Below are 25,697 nucleotides of genomic sequence, written 5' to 3' on the forward strand. Positions count from 1 at the left end.
ATACGAGATTTACCATTTGTGTACTGTGCGCCTAGATGACCTATCTAGAAAATAACAGGAAATATCTATTAGCTATAAAAACTCGTCATATGGAATTTCATTGCTACGGCTCAAATATTAATTTGAAACATCAAGAGAGCGTTTCTAACAATGTATGATGTACCGACCTTGACCTTCTGACTTTAATAGTTATAGGTATCAGCCTAGCTTAAGTCATGGAGATTATTCATTTGAAGTGTCTTTGCCATAGCTCAAAAAGTATTATCTTACCATATGTGACTTGGTGAACTTAATCTTGGATCCCCTGATTTATGTACTTCAGAAGACAAAGAGGAGATATGATCCAAACATACAGGATACTAACAGGGAAGGACCGAGTAGACCAAAAACTACTGCCTCTAGCCAAGGCTAACAGATCTGAACATATTTTATTGTATGAATATATAAAGGGATTGGTTACAAGTTCTAGCAACTTAGAAAACAAGGCTAATAGAACACGAGGACATAGCGGGATGTCTACATAGTGTATTTTGCTGATTATCCTTATTGAAGTTGAAGCTGGAAAAGGAGAAACTGCCGCTTAAATATCAGAAAGTACTCGTTTGGCTTGAGGGTAATAAATGAGTGGAACGGATTGCCAGATTGGGTAGTGTGTGCCACAGACACCAACGATTTTAAAAGTAAATTAGACAAGTTCTGGAATGGCATACAGTACTCCATAAGACCCACGCATGTAACAGTTAACTACAGTAGGACAGAGCGGGAGTTACAGGCTATATGTAGCCTTCGTCCCGTAGAAGACGTATCAAGTATAAAAGAAAGATAGAAACCAGAATAGGGTCATTCTTTAGTCATAGAAACTTTGTAAGTGAAGTTTCATTGTTAAAGCTGCAAAAAGTATCTCAGATATTAGTATCATCCGTTCAACTATATCGTGACCTTGTGACCTTAACTGGTCGTTCTCACTGTAAGGCTATCAAAGGTCAAAAGATTTTCCATGTGAATTTTTATTGATAAAGTTCAAACCGAATTTGAGACATAATGCCATTTATTATTATATGTGAAACAGTGACCTCGAATGTTGACTTCTGATCTTAAAACAATAAGGATCATCCGTAGGTCATACGGACTCTTCATGTGAAGTTTCGTTGCTGAAGCTCGGGTAGTATTTGAAATAACATCTAAATGTAGAAATCATGTTTCATATGGAATTAAGTGACCTTGACAATTTAACACAGGAACTTCTGACCTCAAAGCAATAGGGGTCATCCTTTAGTCAGTTTTAGAGACTCTTCATGTGGATATTGATGGAACATGTTACGGTCAAACAATATTTGAGACAGACAGATGGACATACGCAAATTGATATCACACACCTTTGCTGTAACAGAAATAATTAAAAGATTAAGACTAAGTCATATTAGTCACTAGCTAAATCCTTTATTACTGATGTAGAACAGTTGTAGGCTACAAGTAATGGGTTTTACTCATGTTAAAAACATGTACATTAAAAATATTGCAAGTTCCTGTGAGTTTATGTAGAAATACGTGTCACACTTGTTAACAGCTGAGAGCTGCTGTTCTGTAGTTCCCCTGTTTGAACGATTACACCGAAACATCGGAACGAAGAACTTCAGATATACATGCGTAATGTTGATTTAAAACAAACCAAACTCACCCCCCCCCCCCCCATAAAAAAAGAAAAACATTGCAAATTGCGGCGCAACTTTTTCTGCGCTCGGTTGGAGAATCATGTTTCCTATCTCTTGCAGTGTCCGTTAAAATTAATCCGGTCTGACGTCCCATGTGCTGTAGCTTATTTTGTCATCTAACTCTATGCCATACGCACTTTCAATCTCAGAGGGGCACCTTATCTCCTCTCCATGCGTAAAGTACTTACAGTACTGATAAATAATGTACTAGTTGTTAATCTCTGAAAGGTTTGACACCTGCTCTTTCTCAATACTGTGTGTCTCTTGCAATTATTCACGTTCTAGCGATGAAGTTCCTTCTCCTCTTGGTCGTTGTTGCTTATTCAAAGGTAAACATTCAAGATTTTATAATATATATCAGACACCATGCTATACATGTACATGTATTAAAAAAAGTAACGAAATTACAGAACATTACTGGAATTAGATACAAATATGCTGTTCTGTGAAATAATACCACCTCCTATTGTAACTCTGGATTTAAGGCTTTCTTGTTCGATGACCTGTTCGGGTCTAATGGCTGCACGTCGAACGATGACTGCCGATCTAGGTGTTGTATGACGGACATTTTCGGCGACAGATCCTGTGGGCAGAAATATCTTCATTACCTTCAGGAATGTCGTCTGGATGGTCAGGAGCGACACACATGTGGCTGTGGGAACGGTAAGTTTTATCATCTTTATTTGGATGTAAGTATTTGTACGGAGTATACAGTATATGGCCATAAAGTGAGTCATCATCTCATTTTATCACTGTATATTCCATTAAAAAGTACATTTTTGAAAAAAAAAAAAACTCCTCAGCTTTATGGATATTTTAAAATTAAAATTTCATTTTTGAAAATGCACGAGGGTATGAATTGCGATGCTTCTCGCAGCCGGCATACGTTAACGTGCTTCTTGAAAGGTACGCTGGTGATAAACGTAGCAGTTCATATCCTCATGTATCTACAAAAATGAACGGCATCGTTTCGAGTATTATTTTTTCCCCGCCGTATCCTTCCGCACACCAACATTTGTGTAGTTCTGACCAAAAAGAAAAAGAAAAAAAAAAAAAGAAAGAAAAACATACCAACCCAAAACATAGTGTATACATGTAATAAAGAACCACTTACAATGGACTGCATCTGTTTCGTTTACATACCTGCCATGTTTAAGATAAATATTGAACCTGTCGGTGAATAGATGCAATTTAAGATTGGGGAAACATATTTTCAAATTATATAAAATATACAAACATCCTGATGGAGAGAGAGAGAGAGAGAGAGAGAGAGAGAGAGAGAGAGAAAGAGAGATTCTGAGCAGTTCATCAAGCAGGTTTCATGCACATGACATTGACCAGGTGGTCCCTAACAAGTAAATTAAATGGGGTGGTACAACTTTCCACCCCTGGATTCTAACACTTTGCACTACATGAGAAGTCACCCCTGTGGTATGTGTATAATTACAGGATATCATCTATACAAATATAATTGGGCTTTGTTTTTTACAACTATAATTTGTACCAGTGTACCGTGGGCACTAATCTGGAAATAAATCGTTTTTGTTCATGATACAAAGGATAAGTCTGGAAACTGATATATTCTATTCATAGTACTACAAGATTACTCAGTAACTGTGAACAGTGGCAGACTGAAGTGTATGTATTCAGGAGAATGAATCATGCAGGCATATTATCTAAAGTGTTTTAAAAATGATGGATACATGTGTATCATCAAATTAAAACATTCACCTTCCATGAATCACCAAGTTTGTAGCACACAGGAATGATGTCATGCACTATATGAAATATATATAAATAATCATTCAGATTTAAAAAGAACTGACGAAATAAGTAACAATTTCTTGTTTCAGGTCTGTACTGCGAAGCCTATGCAAACATTCATGGTGCCGCCGTGGAAACGCAGCACATGGGAGCCTCCGGTTATGGTTTGTGTGAGCACAAAACCGACCCCAGCACACCTGGTGTATAAAAATGGATGATTAAAACAAATATTTTCTTTCTTAATATCCAAGATTCACTATTTCTCATTTTAATACTTAGTGGTTCAACTTGTTTCCGTTATAAGAATAGGTGTTTATGCCATGATGAAAGGTCAATTGCATGTCACAGTGTAAATTCACTGTCTTGTAATAAGATAATGAATATTTTAATAATATTTCAAAGTAAGTTACTCTCAGTGTAAAACAGGATTATATCATCATAAATTACTAAATCGTTTAAGAAGAGTATTTCTAACCATACATGCAATATACATCAACCTATACAACCATTCACATGTATTGTACAATTTGCATCATGTATATTGCCAACCTATATAATTGGAGGCCAGTTATTGATTCAGGAATATATATACAACATAATGCATACCATGAATATTGATATTTATTAATACATGAAATGGAAAAGTAAAACCATTGCACATTAGATAGGATTGGGAAAAATATTCATTAAAAGAAAATGACATCAACTTATTAACGAGTGACGTGGGGAAGAAAAAAACCTCACTATCAAATCAAGAAATATCACAGGCAAGTAAAAATAAATGACATCACTGAAATTATTATCAAAATATTGAATTATTAAAGAGTCTATCAAAGGACCAGCCTTTTCTGGGTGGAATGTATGATAAAATATTAACAAGTACATACATAAGTTATCAAAGAGGAAAACTACGCAAGATTAAAAATTGTGAAAAAAAAATAAGATATGAAAATACATAAAACTCGAAGGCAATTTCAGAAATACATTCCTCATACAAGTTTAACACCACCTTGTTTTATCAATGTAAGTGATTTCCTTGATTTGTAAAAGGTATGCAGTACACAGAATTTCTTAAAACTAAAATATGTCCTGTCCTGCGGGGGTGGGGTGGCGGTGTCCTACATTTATGAAATTCTTGCTATGTCAACATCATTTTCACCTGACACACAATGTACATGCAAGGATTATCACCCTTCAATTTTTACAATAGTTTTGTAAACATTATCTACAAGTAATCAGATTAAACATGTACTGATCATGCTGTCCACTTTTTAAAAAAGTGCTTAATGCTTAACCATTTATGAAAAAAAATCTAATTCATTGAAATGTGTGGTTGAAATTGCAGATTGGCTTTAAAAGGTATGTTGTATGGGAAGCTTTGATATTAAAAACTCTAACAGCTTTCCTGCAAGAATCATTCAAAATTTCAAATAGTAAAAATATCAGAGCTCTACAAGAACATTGGTTTGAACGTAAATTGAGAAATTAATGCTATTGGTGTTGTGGGATAGATCCTTGCCACTTTCGTATTTAAACATTGGTTCCATAAAAACATGATGCTTGACAAGTTTGATAAACATATAAAAAGGGGAAGACATAATGGTCCTATGGATAGCAATAAATCCTATATTATTATGCAGTTATGCAATGATAAGATAGGGGTGGTGTTAACCTTTTTTAAGGAGGATATTTTACAGAACAATGAATTATTTCTCCTTCAAGAAATCAGCTTTTTACAATCTCTGAGGACGGATACATATAAGAATAGTAACTTAATAGTTCAGAGTCTTCGATGTAAACTTCATCTGTAAACAACCATTATTCAATACATAATGGACGGAAAGTTCAACAATCACATAAACAAAATTAATATATAATCTCTTTTAAAAACCTTTGAATATCCAGGAATTGACTTGGATATGTCTATGATGTGATAAAAGTGTAAAATATTAGATATTGTTAAACTGTGGTAAAATACATCTATGTAAAGTTAACTATAGTTCATCACTGATTTCCTCTTCTTTATTCATCATCTTCATTGACAGTCTCTCCTTTCTTCAACTTAGCAATGACCTACGAATAGACAGGCATCAATATTAGAGAAGCATGCTAAATTTGATTCCCCCCCTCCAAAAAAAAAGATCACCAGACTCCCAGAGAAGTGCATAACTTTGACATTTCTATTCTCATGACTTTAACAAACCCTGGCACAAAACTTACATTTTTGAGTCGATTGATTTCCTTGTTTTCAGCATTTTTGGAAGCATCATTGGTAATCAGCTTTACTCTGGATGCATACCTATAAATTATACATAATGACATGTATATATTTATATATCAACATCCTCACATAAGACCATATAAAACAATCTTCCCAATCACAGAGAGAAGGTAAAACAATGCACCTGAACATTTGTTTTTAGGGAAGGATACTGGCAGAATGTATAAAATATCATGACAAAATTATTACAAATGACCACAGCTTTCTCAAAATTAAATAAGTCAATCTGAAAATACCAGGTGCACAGGTTTAAATGATATTAATGAATTCCACAAAAATTTGTAAAAAGTAAATGAATATCCTCCAAGAAAATCTCCAAATTAAAAAAATGCATTTACAGGCAGATGGACGAACAAAGTAGAACCAATGTATCCCCCCCATCCCCCATCCCCAGTTAAAATACAAATTCATCTACCAACCAATTAACGAACAGAACAATATAACCAGCTTGCATGGATCACATTTCAGTATCTGACCAAATCATTAGACAGAACTTTAATGGATCACAGTCCAGTATTTGTCCAATCCAAAAACTTACATGAGTGAGATGATGGTCTCGTCCTGGTTGTAGTCTGCTGGGGAAATATTGACAAACATAAGGGTTTTCGCATTTCCTCCTAGAGAGTCCTGCATCAGCATGGTCAGTTTGTGGTTACGGTATGGTATAAACTGTTGGTCACTGCTGAGAGCTGAAATCACATCACCCAGGGCAGACAGAGACTTATTGATGGACATAGCTTCCTGTTAAAATTCAAAGACGCAAAACATTTAAAATTTCATTAAATGAAAAACAGAATCCCATGTCAATGTTTTATATAACAAAACGTTTCGATGAGTTGTGTACACTGAAGTAATGACTATCTTATCATTTGTTATTTGCGACCGTTGATACTGATTTAACGGTCAGAAACTGAGTTTTACTGTCGATGCATTAGAGGAGCCAGTAAAATGGATGTTTGCAACTATCAAACCAGCATTAACGATTGCAAAAAACAAATAAAAAGATAATTATTTCCATTTTAATGCACATCATGTTATGTTTTTGCATTATTCTATTATGACATTACAATGTCTCGTTGATGCTTGTTTAAGAATACCCCTTTAAAATTGTTACATAACTTTGTAAAACTATTTGTATATGTTTTCATATTGCTAAAACCCCACATTTATCACAAAATTCTCCAATGAAACTACCTTTATTTTTGCATTATTCACAAAGCTTTACTTGAAAAGTCGATGGAAAACATTTGAAATCCTTTTAAGGGTATATTGCATGTATTAATGACTGATTTATATTGCTGTTTGATCAAATAATAGAAAATACCACGTAAACACAGCAAAATCCTACTTCATTTAATGCATCAAAAAATCTTGGGCATTATATGACCTTAACTGCCTCAAACATCAGTGCATTAGCCTATCAAAATGCAGATTACAATAACAGTTTCATTGGAATTTCGCAAAAAAAAAAACTGGTTATAACAACATATCAGTATTCATAACAATTTCATGAAACTTCTCCAAAAATATACAAAATGTCTGTGAAAAATAAAGGAAATCTATTGCATAAGGACTTGATAAAGAAATCAACGAAAACAGAGTTATTGCCCTTGGATTAAATTTTTTTGAAACATTTCATTATTATTCTTTTATACCAGATTTTTAAAACATTTTATGTTTTAACAGGATTTTTTTTTTACAATAACTTTTGGAAAAGACTCCAACAAAAATGATATTCCTATCATGCATAAATCTAAATAAATCATTGATTTTGCATACTCTTAATATGATGTTACAGATGTACATGAGGGTGGAATGACTTTAATCAGCAGTGTTTGAATAGCCTGCTGGCTGTGACAGAGTTAAGTGTAGCTATCAGTCTAACTCACCTTCAGTTGTTCTGCTGTGGCTCCTGTCTTGGCAACCCTCTCACTTCCTGCCAAATCTACCAGACTTAACTGGCAATGATAAAAAAAAATTATGCTTACAAGCTTGAGCAAATCAAATTGATATACATGTACATATAGGATTTGTAGGCACATAGCAACTTGTTTGTGTGGATAATACATTGCATTATAGATTTTTAAATCTTTAAAAAGCTCACGAAAATGATGCAATAAACACTTTTACTCAACATAACCCAGAAATTCCTTACTTTTCCCGTCAGAACTTGTCCCGTTGTCTTGTTGGTTGTTTCGATGGTAACACCAATGATCAGATGGGAACGGGAACTTTCAGCATTCATTTCTGGTGTGAAAGACAAAATAAATTAATACTACTCACCTAATAATATGCACAAATGTAAAACAAACAGATTAAGAGCACATACTCTGTTTTGTTACGTACTTGTGGAGGCTGTGTGTCTGTTCTTGCTTCCCTCCTCAAACAAAGCAAACAGCTCCTTGGCATTGGTGGCTTCTTTGATTATAGCCCCTTGTACATACACCAGTCCCTTCTTATCCTTCTTGATGTCCATCCTTTCCTAAAATAGGAAATGATATTCATTGAGCCGATTAAGCTCTGACATTCATCTACGTTTATTGAATCACTGTGGAATCAATAAATTTCTTGAGGGCTCAATGTTTGTGTATTTTTGATTTTTGTGGGTACCCTTATACCACATTTAAACCCACGACAAAATACATAATTTCAATGAACCAATGTAATTACATCTATACGAAACAATAAAATTTCAATCCATGAAGAGTGCCCCCCCCCCCGTGAATATAAATAACCCCACAGTATAATTGAATACTGTAAAACATGCAGTTTTTTTTCCTTAGTGTCAATGAGATCTATATTATGATTTTGAGATCTAGAGGAGTATGAATTGGTTCCACTTGTAGCAGATGTTTAGAAATGCTCACATCATCTGACGTCCCTGGTTTAGCATACAGGTCAATCAGTTTATCATTATACAATTCCATCATGTAGGAGGCAACCTTCACACTGAATTTAGTTCTGGAATTCAACAACATACACATTGTAAATGTACTGTATTCTGCAGGCTAAAACTGATCAGGAAGTCTTGGTGAATCCTGTATGCATGTAAAATTGAAAGACTATACACGTACCATTTAGAAAACAAAATTCATACGTTTAGAAAACAAATATTGTTAATTTCATTTTTTTTATTTTACCTCACATCATGTGCAAGATTAAATATTCTTTCAAAAGCCCTGGGAGTGATTCCTGGAAAATTTTGGTCTCTGTCACCTATCATGGTGAAAGTCTTTCCGCTTCCTGTTTGTCCATAGGCAAAGATGCAGACATTGTAGCCATCCATGGCAGACTGAATCAGGTTCTGTGGCAATAACAGTAAAGCTGATCAATTTTACATTCACTCACAAAAAAAGTAGACAGTATGTACTGTCAATTTCATGTCTGTGATTGCGGTACTTTTTTTGTTGTTAAGAGGCCAAAGGTCAGATGTTAGTTCAAGGAAGGGACATTGATCAATTAAAACATATCAGCATAGTGTAATATGAATCTATCAGCAGCTTAGAAAGGAAGGCTAGTTCTGACATTATGCTTGCAATAACATATAAACCGCAACATGATTATCTATGCTTAGTTGTGAAATAACAGTCTACCCATTCTCTTCAAGTTCCTAAATGTTAAAAACTTTGACAGAGCCTCCCATCCATAAAACAACTGGCATTTTCAAATGCACATTTAGATAAAAATATGTTCTTTAAGAATGATGACAACAGAAAATGATAACAGTCCTAAGCTATATTCAAATGAAGTTCAGCATAACACAAGAACCTTTTTTCTGGGTCACCATGTCATTGTGGTGTACAGCATAAGGTTTGTTTCATATTTTGGAATTGCCTGTTTGTCTAAAATGCACACATACATGTAATAAAAAACTTCTGTGGACCATAAAGTGGGGTGGTCACATGATCAAATCCTAAAAAGCCTAAAAGGATTCTTGCATACAGCATTAATTAGAAATATCCTGTATCAATTAGACATACTGTATCCTTGTGGTTCTCAAGAAGATTAACATTTTTTATTACTGTATACCCTATGTAAAAATTGAAACCTTTATTATGACCCTACCTTGGACATGAGGATGAAGGTTTTTAAAACAAAGAGGAATCTTGACTATATAGAGATGTTTTCATGCAAGTTTGGGTTTTTCTGCTGCAGGGGTTCTTGAGAAGATATTTGTAATCCTCCCACGCTAATCCCCTTCACCAAAGAATGTACCAAGTATGATTGAAAATGGCTTTGTGGTTCTTGTGAAGTCAAAAAAGTGAAAAGCTTTTAACACTGGCAGACAGATGGACAACAGACAATAGAAAAGCTCACATGAGGTTTCAGCTCATGTGAGCAAATAAAAACTTACATTCGTGTCCTCAAAAATCTTTTCCTGTGTGGAATCTTCCATGAAAATTGCATCAAACTGAAATTCCTTTGTGCCTCTGCTTGACTCTACATTAATGGTGTATTCATCTGGCGACTTTATCACGGAGTAGTTGCCCTTTGATAAAGAAAAAATGCATTTTGCATATTATGGAGAATTGCTTCAAAGCTGAAAACAACACAGAAAAATTATCAACAAATCTTGAAGTATTTTGAATGTAATATGCATTTTTACAAATTGACAATAAGTTATGATTATTATATTGATAATAATTTTCACAATTTTGTTACAGGTCTGTAATCTCATTATTACTTTGCACTCTGTTTAGTTTTCTTATGTCCAGGAATCAAGATGATTTTTAAATGTAAAAGTGTTTTTACCCTTCCAGTCTCTGTGGAGCTCAGAGGACGAGCCCTGCAGTATACTCGGATTTTTCCTTTCATATCTTCAACCATGTTGTAATATTTCTTTCTCAAAACCTGGCAAATAAAAAAAAAACAGAAGAAAAATTATCATACACTACAAAACATTTAGGTGACAATTTTGAAGTATTAAGGAAATACACATGTACAATTATCAAAGTGGGATTTACCCTCTCTGAGTTGTAGTTCTCTGTCAAGACTTTGTTTTCCTCTGTTAACTTTTTGTTGTCAGTTTCCAGTGTTTTGACCTTTGTGGCTGCTTCCATTCCTTGTTTTGCAGCCACACCAAGGGCAGATAACTCAGCAGTGACCTTCTTCAACTCATTGTCTTTCTCATCTCTTTCCTGTTTAATTATTTTCATATCAATACAAATATCACAACATGACACACAGATATTATATATATAGAGAGAGAAAGATGATATGAATATATACATGTAGCAACAGAACACAAGTTTACCTATCTGTCTTAGAGAACTTCTTTTCTTTGACAAATTACAAATTTATAACAAATCAAATATCCATGTCAAAAATACATTGCCATCTACTAAATTTTAGAAAGCGATACTTTTTTGGTGACTTTGAGGTCCTCCTCTGTGGTCTTCACATTCTCCTCAAGCTTGGAAGTCTTGTTTTTTTCAATTTCATATTTTCTTTCAAGCTCCTTCAGAATCTTTTCCTTTCTCTTCAAGTCATTTTTCTGCAAACAAAAGCAATTCAGTGAAACTTGTCATTCTATTTCCTTTTCTCTGACTACACTTGTAATGGATCTGATTGTTATGAGATTTTGACCAGGATTCTTTCTAAAACACATACATCTTCATTGCCCATGGTAGTAGCTTGCTTGGTCCCCCTCTTGATCTCAGCATCCAGCTGTTTGATTCTGGTGTTCAGTTCATTGTTTTCACGTTTCATGTTGGCTAACTGTTCCTTCAATGCTCTGTCTCCAGCTTCTGACCCAGCCTTACCCTGATCATTAAACAGAGGAATAGTTAAAAACAGTCATATCATATCTTGTTATGTTGCAAGTGTACCACTGCACTATTTCTATGGAAATTTCATTTCAATCCTATCATTATTCATTGTGTAATTAACTTTTCAAACAATGACCTCCGAGTTAGTGGATATTTTAATGAATGATAGAACAATATGAATTGGTGGTCTTCTTTCAGACAAACACATTACCCCCACAACAGCAGCAGCTACCGGCTTAACTCCCCCTGCTTCGAGGTCCCTGATTTTTTTTTCCAGAGTGGCAATTCTCTTCTTGTCCTCATTGGCCCTTTGTTGTTCTCTCTTCTCAATCTGCATGGTCACCTCTTTAATAGCTTTGTCCTTGTCTGCTTTAGCAGTCTTGTTTTTAGCCTTTTAAACAATAGAAAACAATAAAGTATGTGGTGATGTACAATAAAGTAAGCGGTACATGTACAATAAAGTAAGCGGTACATGTACAATAAAGTAAGCGGTATGTGTACAATAAAGTATGTGGTGATGTACAATAAAGTAAGCGGTACATGTACAATAAAGTATGTGGTACGTGTACAATAAAGTAAGCGGTACTTGTACAATAAAGTAAGCGGTACGCGTACAATAAAGTAAGCGGTACGCGTACAATAAAGTAAGCGGTACGTGTACAATAAAGTATGCGGTACGCGTACAATAAAGTATGCGGTACGCGTACAATAAAGTATGCGGTACGCGTACAATCAAGTAAGCGGTACTTGTACAATCAAGTAAGCGGTACGTGTACAATAAAGTAAGCGGTACGTGTACAATAAAGTATGCGGTACGTGTACAATAGAGTAAGCGGTACGTGTACAATAGAGTAAGCGGTACGTGTACAGTAAAGTAAGCGGTACATGTACAGTAAAGTAAGCGGTACATGTACAGTAAAGTAAGCGTTACATGTACAATAAAGTAAGCGGTACATGTACAATAAACAAGCTTACCTCCAGCTCTCTGTTAGCAGCCCTTTGTGCCTCAGTGTTCTTCTGAGCTCCCTCTAGCTTAGTTTTCAGCTCGTTAATCTGAGTTTGAAGCGTTGTATTAGCTGTTCCAGCTCCTGATTTCTCTTTTTCCAATGCAGCCTTAAAGTGAAAAGGTGTTATTGTACATCACTGACAACAACACAAATACCACAAATTTGACAAATATTATGTAAAAAATTCTCAAATTTTGATGGAAATGAATTACAGATTCCTTACGATTCTGGCATGGAGTTCTTTGATTTCTTTAGCTGTGTCCACAGGAACATTAGCAAGTCTTTCCATCTCCAGTTGTTCATTTCGAGATTTCAAAGCATTGATCTCCTACAAAGGAAGTGTAAGGAACAAGATGAATATACCGCATAAGTGGAATTTTTAGCAAGACACAAATTTAGAGATTTTCCTGTAAAAATGGGTATATATATGTACATGTATATTTAGCGAGAGCTAATTTTAACAACTTTATAATTCCAAGAAAGATAACTATTACCAACGCTACGGAATAAATTGTTAGCGATATTCAATTTTAGCAACCTCTACACCCTCGCTAATAATGCCAAATTTAAATCCACCCTCAAAATTCTGTTTATACTGTATCTAAAAGATTGCATCAGGTTTATGATAAAAGTACAGTATATGTATTTCATAATTTTAAATGAAATTATTTCACTGAAAAAAGGAAGTAATAAGATATATAAATATAACACATAAAATCACGTGAATAAATTCTTGCAAATCCTCAGAATTTCAAGAATTTGAATTCCCTGGTATTCAAATTAGATCTACATACATATACATGTATTTTGTGACAACTCTTTTAACCGAGCCCTAGCCTTCCACAGGAATTTTTTACCTCCATTTTGGCCTTATTCTCAGCATCCTTTGTCTTTTTACCACTCTCTCTCTGGGCCTCGAGGTCCGTCCTCTCCGTCTCTACTTCCTCCTTCAAGACCACCATCTGTTTCCGGAGGTTTTCCAGCTCCTCCTGTGTACTATTGTGGGCAGTCTTCTCCTGTAGTAGGGCAGACTCGGAGGCATTCAGCAGTTTCTGGATGTCGGTGATCTGATTGGATAACTCCTACAGAAAAAGGAAAACACATGTAAGTGACTGAGCAGTTTGTAAAATCGCTGACCACATTTATTCGAAAATGAAATAAATAATTTTTACAAATTCACGGTAAATAAAATCCACAAGATCATAATTTTGTCTATGATATTGCAAAAACATCTATTTACAATTACTCATGAATAACAACCTTTCCAAATCATATGTACATTATACAATATAATGCATCAATAAAGAAGACATCAGATAAAATAATGTACCTCCGAGTCTTGAAGACCAGAGGTCAATGTTGTCTGAAGCTGCAAGTCATTTTTGGCCTGTTCCAACTGCAACTCTAGTTCCTATCAATAGAGTTCTTTCAATATCATTCACTTTCTATAAAATCATCTTAAACATAGTACACTTACAATGTATGTCCTGCTAAGCAATGAACACTTTCTGAAATATTTGTCAAACAACAAAGTTTGCTAATAGTCTATTTTGGCCTTAATTCAGACCAAATTTTAAACTGCATAAATATCACATTACATAAATGTGTTAAGGAGGTAGGACACACTAAACAAAGTACAATTTTAGTCAGGAATCATGAATTTACTATAACAACACCACAAATAAAGGTATGTGAATTTTTCACCATTTTCTTTCAAATGGCCAAAAATTGTCATTATTCTAAGCTGTTTGGGTCAGAAAGTATGGGCCTCATGCATCAACCACACTCAAATTAAGATATGTTAATTATCATATCAAAATGATGGATGTATATGAAAATAGTCTTAAAATTCCAGACTGCAAATGGCTGTTGTTGCACCCACCCCTTTACTTTTCTAACAAAAGTGACCAATGTATAAAAAGAAGTGCAAATTGTTGTGGGGGAAAAAGTCTCAAATTCTATCCGAGTTCAGCTTGATGTTGGAATCTCCTCTCTTTGTACATCACTACCTTGAGCCTAGCCACAGCATCATTTCTTTCTTTTCTGAGGTTGTCATTATCTGACTCGAGGTCTGTCAGTTTGTCATCCATAGCTGACATCTGATGCTCCATCTTCTCCACCGGAGACTCTTCTACAAATTGAAGATGACTGCTTTAACCCACTTCAGAAAATATACAAGTACAGCCAATGTACCCTGCACAATGTCTTAAAATATGTAAAATACAACTTTCTGAAACAGTATTTTTATTTCTATCTTTTTTTGGGGGAGTAGAGGGCGTTGGTTGAGAGTATATATTCAAGTCATACCAGACACAGCTTCAGTGCTTATTCTGGACTCAGGGGCCTTGTAGTCTCCAGTCTTCATGATCTGCAGAGCTTCCACCATAATTTTTTTATCTTCTAGAAGGTTGCCATTCTCCTCCAAAACCCTGTATGCCCTCTCTCCATCAGAATCTCTGTGGAATAAATACAGCATTAAGATTGCACTAAGTATGTCTGTATTTAAACCTTACAAGTAAAAGATCACTAATAAATGTAGCTCTTCAAATCACTTTCAAACTTGAAAATGAAATAAAAATGTGCTCACATTCAATAAGCCTTATGATATTGAATATTTTTTAAAAGATTATTTTTTATGTCCCAAAATCTCATCCACTGTAATGTAGCTATCAAATCACAGAATCATTTCAAGTTACCATTCCATACATTGCTGAAGCGTTGAACATCAACTGTGCTGAATATAGTAAGCTAAGTATATTCTAAAAAACCCGCCAATATCTCTATAGATTCTGACCTGTCTTTGGCTGTGGGTTCCCTGCCATTTTTCTTGGTAAACTTGGACACCCAGGCCTCAACTGCCTTGACGCTCTTTTCCTGACTCTCCTTCAACTTGAGCGCCTCAGTGGAGACCACTCCCAGACGATTATCCACACCCTCAGCAGCAGAGGGTACCTCTCCATGTATCTCATGGACCTAAACAGAATATAACAAAATCAGCAATTACAAATAGATACAGGTCCTAAACTCTGTCTGTGCACAGTCATAAGAAATTATAGTATTGGCAACTTATGTACTTACATAAAATGCCACTGCTTCAAGGAGTTTCTTGGTTTTCTCGAAATCTACCAAATCTTTTAATTTGTGTTGCAGCTTTGTGTGTTGTTTTGCCATTTTTAACATATCAGCTCTCATTTCTTTGTTCTCTGTTCGAAGTTTGTCCAATTCCTAGAAATCAATGTACACTTACAGTGTTGTATAAATCCAATAGCAATTTGGCAAACAATACACATTATGCTCATTTTGGATTATTTACTCTTTATTCAGAATCATTTGAATATATACATGTATATTTAATGCTAGAAAAATATCTCAGTTTACAGAATTTCATTTTAATAATTTTTCATAGAATCTGTTGTATTGTACCTTCTCTAGATCCTGAATGGTGAGGATCTTCTCCTGGATTTGTGCCTCCTTCTCATGAAGCTGTGTTTCCAATTCTTTGATTTCTGTCTTTTTGTCCTCCAACTGCTGAATTAAGTCCCCATGTTCAGGAACATTGCATCCCTAATAATTTGACATATATCAGACAGATGTGAATCTTTTCCCTAAATCTTATATGGCAATGGAGTTGGGTGATTACTTCAGCATCATTTAAAGAAGTACAATAAAGAATTTGACATTACATTTGCTCCGCACAGCTAATGATGGAAATTAATCTTGATATGTATATTATGAAGGAGATTTCAGGAATTCACTTACATCTACTGGCTCTGATTTTGTTGGGATGGAAGATGTAACAGCCACTGCGGTTGTGACACCTGGTGTTACAGTCTGTTGCAATGCCTGGAAGGGGAAAGGTTATACACATGTACCACATGAAGATTATGCAGCGCTAGACAGAAATTTTCAATAATTGGCAGACTTCAACCACTTAGTTCAAATTACCTGAATCTGCTGTAATAGAACCTCTTTTTCAGTTTCTGTTCTCAATTTCTCCTCCTTCAGAATCTCATTTTCACTCTCTATGTCAGTAATCTTTTCATCAAGGGAGGTTACTTTTTCTTCCAAGGTTTGCACCCGTGTATCTGGATCTGGGAAGATATGGATATTTATCTCATTACAAGCTGTTTAGAAGAACTTTCTGTAAATTTTTCCACTTTCATGAGGCAGTGCCCTAACTTACCAACATTAATGGATTTCGCTTTTTCTTCTTCTTTCTCTAGTTTTTTAAGCAGTTTCTTCAAGTCTTTTTTCATCTCCTTGCTTTCTTTCTTCAAGACATCAAGCTCCTAAAACATAAATAAGTCTGTAATGACTATCTAGTATTGAAAGGTAACCTAAACATTCTAATGAACAAAATACAAGTCAGCCTTTACTTAAGGAATATTCTAAATTCTGATACAGAATATGAAATACAAGTTAAAAGAAATCAAAATGTTTTAATTAGCTAACCTCAGTGTTGGTCGTTGATGCCACAGCAGAAACAGTGCCAGCTTTCAGGGCAGCCTCAAGCTGACTTATTTTATCTCTAAGTCTGGAGAGTTCCTCGTTCTGTTGACTAATATGACTGCTTTTTTCAGTGTTCTCTCTTTGGAGTTCAGCTATTAGAGCATGGAGTTTTTCCACCTCTGCCTGTTCCTTTTCTAACTCTGCCATCACCATTGGATCAGGAACTTTTACCTATACATGAGAAGGACACTTTTGTTAAACTATGTACATATACAAATATCTCAGTATCTAATGATACAGGTATCCAATATTTGGGTGAAAAACCATTATATTAAAGAGGTTTTCCTAAATGCAGATTACAAATATTGGCAATGTTCATGTATAGTGTAAATGAATAAATTATGAAAAATGAATACTGTCTCTGTTGTTACTTTAATGTCTGATAAAGTTGGCTATATTTGAAGTGAAGGGCAGTGAAGTGTAGGCATGGAAAGCGCCTTTCATTTGTGTTTTTACCTCCACTGTCCGAACCTCTGGTTCTTTCAGGGGGACCTGGACAACTTCAGGAGGGTCTAAAACATTTCCACTCTCCAACTTCTGATAGGTTTCCAGCTTTTTGTCCAGAGAATTGACCATCATGTTGAGCTCTTCTTGTTGTACATACATCTCCTTCACAGAGTCAGTCCTGTTTGTGTTTGAATATTGAATTTAATAGTCTTAAAGTATCATAGCCAAGAATATTTATTCAAATAATCAATTTCAAATTTCTTTGAATGGTTGTCATGATAAATATCTATTGCTGCTGTTTTTAACTAATGATATATACTTGTCCTCCGCTGTTGGTTCTCGACCATTCTTCTTTTTGAACTGAGTCTCCCATTGTTTAACATCCTTGTCCAGTCCTGCCTTCTCCTGGGTCATCATCACACGATCTTCCTCAACCTTTTTCTTGTTCTCCTGAGAATAACATTAAATTTTTTGTAAAACTTCCAATTTGACATCTGACCTTAACCTGATACAAATCTTTGACCTTCACTATTCTCAAATATGAGGTCCCTGTTTCATAAAAGTCCCTTTCTCATACAATCTAATTGTTGCTCAAAAGTCAATAGGACAAACCCAAACACAATATGTTGCCCAACATTCAAGTTAGGGGGCAAGAAAACCTACTAAATTGAATGTGTCTTACAAAGTGACAACAGAAAAGTAAACACATGTGCAGTTTTGAAAACAACTGTATTAAATCAAATGGAGATAGCTTTAAGGTATCATGAGAACAATTCCATGTAAGACAATTGCATATAAGGACATGTAAGTACCTTAGCAATGGCTTCTGTGCCCTCAGAGGCTGTAACAACAGCTGCCAAAGCCTGGTACTGGGCCTCTAATGCCGCATACTTCTCCTGGACAGTGGCCAGCTTCTCGGCCTGCTGCATCATGGTCTCATATTTAACTTTCCATTCAGTGCTTTCCTGAATGTTAGAACAAAAACCCAGTTACCCAAACAGTCAACTGAACAATGAACATACAGGTGACTCGAGATAACTCGAAGTTCAAGGGACCTAGATAAAACTTCGAGAAATTGAGAGTTCGAGAGATCGAAATTCGGAAATTGAAGGTCCACCGGTATGGTTCAGATTTTACAGTAACTGGAAATGTATACCAACAAGATCATATGATATCGTTTTGACATGTTTTCCTTCATATTCGTCAGGTACTTTGATAACAAAATAAAAAACCTTATTTTGCTTTAATAATTTATGTATTTATTTGTTCTTTAATCATGCTTAGATAGGCATACAAAACCAAGTTCCGACGACGCTTTACTATCGCAAACTAAACAGAGTACAATGTTATGTCGCTTTACCCAAAGCAAAAATTCTAACGAATGAGTAAAACGATGTTTTAGAGTAACTTTACACAAAGAACAAACTCGAGAAATTTAACAGTCTGTAGATCTCTAAATTATGTATAAAACTTACTCTCTCGTTGTCAAGTCCAAACAAATAATAGGTTTTATTCATAATCGGATTATATATAATTTTAATCCTCATGACACAAAACCACAGTGCAAGGTGTAAACTGACCAATTAGTCAATTATATACTCAAGTGCATCCCCTCCACAAAGAAGCATGTTTCAACTATGTAAACACCTAATTACCCCTCCGGCATTCAACAAAATCCAGGTAAGGCCCAAGCGGAAATTATTACACGCTTGGGTAACGGTGGGTATACGCTACCACTTCTTCGAGAGATCGAGAGTGAAAAATAATGAAATGTGTTTTACAGGACCCAACTTCATTTCGAGAGATCGAGAACTTTGAGAGATCGAATATTCGAGAGATCGATTGTAAATTTGCTTTGTTATATATAGAGAAAAATCGGGACCATGATTTCACTTTGAGAGATTCAAGTTCGAGCCATTGAGAGTTACCTGTACTTTGTTGCAATGAAATATAAGTTGTAAATTACCTTTATTACATACAGGTGACTTTTGGTGACTCGAACGGGGGGAATAGCCAAATCAATAATTGCTACTCAGCAAGAATAAATAAATGCATAAACTTTAAAACTTTTTTTTTTTATTATTTATGTAAGATATAGTTCTGTGATGTTGAAATCCTTTACCTTCCACTTTTAAATCCTTGCACGAATCATTTTTGTCACATTATTTTATTAAAACATTGTTAGACAGTGACTTACTTTGGTGAGAACTGCTATATCTTGCTGTAGTTTGTTGTTCTGGTCCATCCATTCCTTCCTGTCTCCTCCAAAGTTCCTCCTGTCCTCTTCCATTTGTCTTCTTTCCTCATTAATCCTCTGTCTTTCCTCCTCCAGCCCACTTCTCTCAGCAGACATTTCCTCTTTCTCTGCTGAAGAGACAGGGACTGGCACTACTGAGGATGTCACTGGTGTTTCTTTTGCAACTTGTACCTTTAATTCAATAATTACACAAAAATAAGATTACACTCTTGCAGCAATTTACAAAATTAATGACCATCAAATGAAGCTATCAATCCTTTATTCGTTATTCATGTTGAGGTAAGAACAGATTTTGGAGCATTTTGATCAACAATTGTCTTGTCATATCTTGTAAAGCCTTACCTTGGTTTCTGAATTATTGACTGCAGAGACAACAGACGATGCCACCACAACCCCTGCAGCTGCTCTGAGTCTCTTTTCTTCTGCCAGGTCTTTTTCAAGCTGGACAACTGTAGACCTCTCCTTCTCCAAGTCCTCCTTAAGTTTCTGTGTAAAAGAAAACCCCAAAAGACACATGTGATATAATAAATCTAAAACACACCATTTCTTTGACATGTGAAATAAAATGATTCTGAGAAACAAATATCTGTGATTGACTTTACCTTGAAATCATCCTCTAAATCTGCCTCTTTGCCTCTTTCCACCTCTCTTTCTTTTTCAACTAAAAACAAGAAAAATATGAAGCTGAATAATACACAAATGAATTATTTCTACTGTTAAATTGCATAAAAAAGAAAAATTCACATTTGAACACAATCTAGCATAACAAAGTTTTGTCTTCTCACCTGTTGTTAGGGCAACTGTTACTTTATCCAACTTCTGGGATAGCTCTGTTTGTATCTCAACCTGGTAACACAAAAATACTACATGAAATTTGAACTGTTTGCTGCAATTACTTTTAGGTATGTCCATGTTTCAGTGAAAACAAAAATAAATCCCCTATACATGTACCCAGAGACATAATACATCATGCACATGTTCTCTTATCCTAAATGATTTAAAAAAGAATTCAAGTTTACCCATATTCTAAAATACAATCATATGACATGTTATTAAGGGATCTGAGTGATAGAATTGTTCATGAGATTCATACTAATTAATAATTAACAGTATATTGATGTGCTGTTAAATCAATCAGTGATGTCATAGTGTACCTTTTCTTTTTCTAGTCTCTCAATTTCAACTTTGTTTTGTATCAGCAAGACTTTCTTATCTTTCAACAAACGCCTGTTCCTTTCTGCAAGGCTCTGAAAATATAATAAACTTTCATATACATGTATTTACCATAACAATAGTTTGAAACAAGCAAATTCTCTAATAGAATTTTTACCTTTTGATAATCCAATGCACATGTGCAAGTATATTTGAGAACATATTAACCATTTGTACCTCAAGCATTTCATTCCAGTAGGATTCTTTTGACTGTAGCTCACTTCTGTGGACATCGATTACCTGGCGAAATGTGGTTACCTTTCCTTTGTATTGCTCTCGAAGGTTGATCACAAATATATTGAATTGTCTCTGCAGAGTAGAAATATACCGTTGCTGGACAATATTTAATAAGTAAAGCTCACTAGAGCTGAACATAGGTTGAAAACAAGTCCAACAATCATTTTTGTAAAAATAACTTGCAATATACATGTATCACAGAAAATTCATGACGAATTCCTGAATATCATTTTTGCAAACAAATACAGTTGAACTTCAATATCTCCAATATCATGGATATGTGGAAATGAATTGGAAGTTCCAACTACATTTTCTTTATGTATTTTAACCTCAGTATCTTGAACTTTCAGATACCTCCAATTTTTTCTCAGCCTCATCTATTTTGAGATGAGGTTTAACTGAATCTTCTAAAATCAAAAAGAAATGTTTTAAGTTGTTAAATATTCTAATTTATCAATGAATGTACATGTATGTGAAATATGAATAAATAAACAGACCTGAGTTTCATCTTCAATGCTTTTGTACTCTCTCTGGATGTCAGTGACAATGCATATGTGATTTGACTTCATTTTCTTCATGTCCTTAATAACTTTTGTGATGCTCTTCTTTGCGTAAAGGTAAGGAATATAAGCATTCTTAATTTCTTCTGTCTCCTCAATCTCCTCATCAGAGCTGTCCGAAGAAACTGGAGAAATATGAACATTCAACAGTTTACATTAATTCAAAGAAAAAATTCACAAATTCCTCAATACATATGTCAAAGACATTACCAAACCAAAATCCTCAATACATTTATGATCACAACAAAGTGTTAAAACTTTCACAGCCTTTCAAATTATCCATAAATGTACTTACATATACATATATAACTTTCATTTTCAACAAAGATAGAGGAACTAATTAGAAAAAAATTATATACATTTCACTTAGCACTTATCAGTGTTCCATACAGTACAAGAGAATGAACAAAACAAAGAATTATTCAATTAAAAAAATGACACTGAAGATTAGAATTTTCAAAATAAATGTATTTCCTGACAAATTTGTTGCAACACTATTTTTACCCTCTGCTCGTTGATTAGCCAGGTAAGCCCGATTTTCTCGTGCCGCCTCCCTAACACTGATGATGCTACTAGTCACAGAAGGGGGAGCTGTATAGAGGTAGATCACAGCAAGAAAGAATTAAAAACTACAAAGACCTTCTTCCCAAAGAAAGATTAGGATTAGTATCAGTATATCATCTCTGTTAATTTCCTATTAAAACTAACTTAAGTAATTAGTGAAAAAAAGCATTAATATACAAACCACTAATAAATAACTCAATCTCTATAGATTTACACTTTCACTACTATGTTAGGGGATATTTTTAAATAATGTATTAGTAATATCCAAACAGAATACAATCTTACCAGAATTAAGCTCAGACATGGAACTCCTGTCTGTCCAAGCCTCTGTAAAATTATAAAAAAAAAAAAAAAGGGGGGGGGGGATTAAAATTATTGCATCAATACTGCATTTAAAATATGTTTATCAATTAATGTTTGGCATTTTATAATACACAAGCTGCTGAATTAGTCATGAAGATATCTCCTAATCATATGCATGTAAAACTGCATACATACCTCTGACAGTAGAATGCGATTTGAGGGAGGCCAGGCTTCCCATGTTTGACACTGAAGTTGGTTCCACTACGTTTCTGCCAAATGGGGAGGGTGATCGCCTTCTCCTCTCTGGGACAAGGTCAGGACTGGGTGCTCTCTCTACTTTTGAGGGATTTTTATTTTTTGATTTTTTATCTTTCCCTTCTTTTCTTTTGTCTTCTTTTTCCTTTTTCTTTTCTTTCTTTTTGACATCTTTGCTGTCTACCTCTACAGACTTTTTATCCTGGGTGTTTTTGTTTTCTTTCTCTTGTTTGCTTTCATCCTCTGTGAACTATTGTCAAAATAATGAAAGAGAATATTTTGTGAATAATAAGAAATAAACTTGCTGGTTGTTTTGAGTGTATTTTTTTTCTTCTATTTTTTTTTTTAAAAAATGTATAATTTTCTTCAGCACTTCAAAGATCTATGTGTACATTTACATATAAATAATTATAACTCCAGATTGTATGTTTACATATAAGATTTATATTCTCCAGCTTTGGCTGTCATATAGCATACTTTCTCAGTGTTGTCCACAATAGATGCTGCTTCCTTTACACTTATTTGACTGTGGGCACTTGAAGGTCTTTCCTCCTCAACTGAACAAAACAAAACAGTGTTCGAAATCGGTTTAAAACTTGGTCTATGCCAAAACAAAATGACAAAGACCTCATTGAATTGGCATAGACCACAACATTAAAAAAAAAACCCCAAAACACAAATTTAAAACTTTGTAATTTTCTTCTAATGTACTTAGAAAGCATATTTCCTTTAATAAATTTCCATAACAATGTCCTCCTTTCCTCATAACGTTTATCAGACGTCGAATTTTGTGATAACTCCATTGCTTTAAGGTATTCCATGTGTAATGAAAGGATAATGAACAATTTTGAAGGATTTAGATCAACATAAATGTTTATTGTTAAATAATGATGAAAGTGAAGCAGATGAAATTCACATGACTGGTAAATGATTAGAAGCTGACCTTTTTGCACTTAAGACTTTTTGGAAGAGTTGTCTTCCCTTTGTAAAAATAAGAAAAATCTAATTTTCAAAAAATGTGTGTGGTCAATGATTAATTTTATTTCATATTTTCACTAAGAGAAAGTGTTTGTAACTTTCTACCAAAAGATTTGTGTGAAAATATAATTTCATTTTATAAAATATTGTAATAAAACATGCTTTTCCTATATACTTCAATGTTAAATTCTAGGTGAAATAAATCAAGCAGTAAACAAAATTTTGAAAATTCCTATGGTGGATTATTTGTATTTGATGAACCCTTCAAAATGATACAATGTACCATGATTACAAAAATTCCACCATCCATTTCTTAGATATGAAATATGGTCATTATACATTGAATACCTTAAACCTAGAAAATCAGCATAGACAATTTGGTCTATCCTATTAATTACAATTGGCATAGACCAGTGTCATTTGACACAGACTCGGTCTATGATTAATTTTGAACACTGATAAAACAGCCAAGTATCCTAATGAAACTGTTTGTATGGTTCGAATAGAATGCATATCATTATTCATGACAAGTAAAAGAATAAAATGATGGAAAAACACGTGAAATATAATTACACCGTTAAACAGTTTGGCTAAATGTAATCAAATAGATATCAGAAATAGAATGTCGAAATTTGTGTTGGTCACTTCGGTCTGATCTTATTGTTTGAGTACCTATCTCATTAAAATTGTTGACAGATTTAAAAATCAAATATATTTACCTTGATTTACCACTTTTGGTGACTTTTTCTTTATTTTCTCCTTTACTTTGGATGCCATTTTTTCAATGAAAGTTTTTGACACAAACCCCGACCAGCGGGATCTAACTTAGTAATCTAAAAGAAAAGTATTCAAATTATAAATATCGAAAAGAAAACTGTAAACGTATTGAAAATCAATTAATGCACGCTAAAACAACACAAAGTCATAATATAATTCAAACCTCTGGTTCTTCCTATTTCTATTTACTTGGCCGCCATTTGTAAACAAATGCAGTGACGTCATATATTGTATTCCAATCCCGATGTAATTTGAGCATGGAGTTATTATAAAGTGTCAGATTTGTAAACATTTTAAAATATGCCAATTCTATGGCAAGTTCATCAATAAAATTTCATTTGAGTGGCACATTTGCGTAACTTAATTACTTCCTTACACTTATGGTGCTTAAAGTAATTCATGACACCATGCAATATTTTAAAACAAACAAAACGTATAGTTACTCTCTTTGTATGGCATCGGTCTCAGCAACCCGATTATGTTTGCTGACTTTAAACGAGACCGTTTGAACCCCTGCCCCCATCGACTTGTTTGTCAGTAGCCTGCTTCGATTTAAAAACTGGCCATATGCAGAACAAGCTCTTGCGTATCGAATCAGTTGAGAGATATAAACACCATATGCAGGTGATAATGGAATATTGCTACATAAATATGGGAAGTTGACGACTGGATTTATGCTGCATTGTGTTGGAGGAGATGTTGAACACTGGTTGTGTCGTTGGAACGGTGGAATGCAACTCGGTTCCATTTCAATATCGAGTAAAAGGTTCAACACCTCTTCATCTACATGTAAAACGCACTCGTTGACTGAGCCCCATATAACGCAGTTCAATTTCATTAATATTTACCAGATCAGAAGTCGCCACTTGCTCCGTCATGTTATCGATCTCGTAAATCAGACGATTCATACCGGGAACTCGTGTAATCTGTCTACTTCTACCAGTAAGGGGTCTACGTCATCAAGTTGACTATTTTGCCACGTCATCGCTTATGTATATTGTTTCTTTAAATTAATTTGTATTTTATTCATATCTTTAGTTGTGCTTATTTTTGATAGCAATGAAAA

At 34.5% G+C, this 25,697-nt stretch overlaps 2 protein-coding genes across 4 annotated transcripts; one reads left to right on the forward strand and one right to left on the reverse strand.

The window, feature by feature from the left end:
• Positions 1 to 1,846: 1,846 nt before the first annotated feature.
• On the forward strand, positions 1,847 to 3,719 carry LOC125649970 (uncharacterized). The gene is made up of 3 exons (XM_048877884.2): positions 1,847 to 2,041; positions 2,198 to 2,375; positions 3,566 to 3,719. The coding sequence occupies exons 1-3, from the start codon at positions 2,000 to 2,002 to the stop codon at positions 3,682 to 3,684; spliced, it is 339 nt and encodes a 112-aa protein (XP_048733841.2). The 5' UTR covers positions 1,847 to 1,999; the 3' UTR covers positions 3,685 to 3,719.
• Positions 3,720 to 4,083: 364 nt separating this feature from the next.
• Positions 4,084 to 24,861, reverse strand: LOC125649969 (uncharacterized). 3 transcript variants are annotated; one of them, XM_048877883.2, is made up of 43 exons: positions 24,795 to 24,861; positions 24,574 to 24,687; positions 23,354 to 23,433; positions 22,817 to 23,126; positions 22,604 to 22,645; positions 22,259 to 22,345; positions 21,692 to 21,879; positions 21,135 to 21,266; positions 20,900 to 20,992; positions 20,531 to 20,591; positions 20,348 to 20,406; positions 20,088 to 20,231; positions 19,686 to 19,916; positions 18,301 to 18,453; positions 17,808 to 17,938; positions 17,498 to 17,666; positions 16,985 to 17,212; positions 16,716 to 16,821; positions 16,478 to 16,623; positions 16,292 to 16,375; positions 15,956 to 16,096; positions 15,611 to 15,757; positions 15,327 to 15,505; positions 14,840 to 14,988; positions 14,542 to 14,663; positions 13,863 to 13,943; positions 13,390 to 13,614; positions 12,756 to 12,860; positions 12,501 to 12,638; positions 11,737 to 11,916; positions 11,368 to 11,520; positions 11,120 to 11,251; positions 10,722 to 10,895; positions 10,510 to 10,608; positions 10,112 to 10,246; positions 8,898 to 9,061; positions 8,625 to 8,718; positions 8,104 to 8,239; positions 7,913 to 8,004; positions 7,647 to 7,715; positions 6,296 to 6,498; positions 5,697 to 5,775; positions 4,084 to 5,549 (listed from the first exon to the last, which is right to left on the reverse strand). In XM_048877883.2, exons 2-43 carry the CDS (start codon positions 24,629 to 24,631, stop codon positions 5,499 to 5,501), a joined length of 5,550 nt encoding a protein of 1,849 aa, XP_048733840.2. In that variant the 5' UTR covers positions 24,632 to 24,687; positions 24,795 to 24,861; the 3' UTR covers positions 4,084 to 5,498. The 3 variants fall into 3 exon arrangements, with proteins under 3 accessions (XP_048733840.2, XP_056022835.1, XP_056022836.1); XM_056166860.1 differs by lacking the exon at positions 22,259 to 22,345; XM_056166861.1 differs by lacking the exons at positions 4,084 to 5,549; positions 5,697 to 5,775; positions 6,296 to 6,498; ... (1 more) ...; positions 7,913 to 8,004; positions 8,104 to 8,239 and having other exon boundaries at positions 8,682 to 8,795.
• Between the last annotated feature and the right edge of the window lie 836 nt (positions 24,862 to 25,697).

Source organism: Ostrea edulis, chromosome 5 (assembly GCF_947568905.1).
Source record: "Ostrea edulis chromosome 5, xbOstEdul1.1, whole genome shotgun sequence".
In the NCBI taxonomy this organism is placed as follows: Eukaryota; Metazoa; Mollusca; class Bivalvia; order Ostreida; family Ostreidae; genus Ostrea; species Ostrea edulis.

Bases quoted from the DNA above. Each gene is read 5' to 3' on its own strand.
- LOC125649969 (XM_048877883.2), bottom strand. From the start codon at position 24,631: ATGGCATCCAAAGTAAAGGAGAAAATAAAGAAAAAGTCACCAAAAGTG. The intron at 10,896-11,119 runs GTATCGCTTTCT...ATAATTAAACAG, and splicing joins ACCTCAAAGTCACCAAAAAA to GAAAGAGATGAGAAAGACAA. The intron at 5,550-5,696 runs GTAAGTTTTGTG...GTCTATTCGTAG, and splicing joins AAATCAATCGACTCAAAAAT to GTCATTGCTAAGTTGAAGAA.
- LOC125649970 (XM_048877884.2), top strand. From the start codon at position 2,000: ATGAAGTTCCTTCTCCTCTTGGTCGTTGTTGCTTATTCAAAG. The intron at 2,042-2,197 runs GTAAACATTCAA...TCTGGATTTAAG, and splicing joins TCGTTGTTGCTTATTCAAAG to GCTTTCTTGTTCGATGACCT. The intron at 2,376-3,565 runs GTAAGTTTTATC...TTCTTGTTTCAG, and splicing joins CACATGTGGCTGTGGGAACG to GTCTGTACTGCGAAGCCTAT.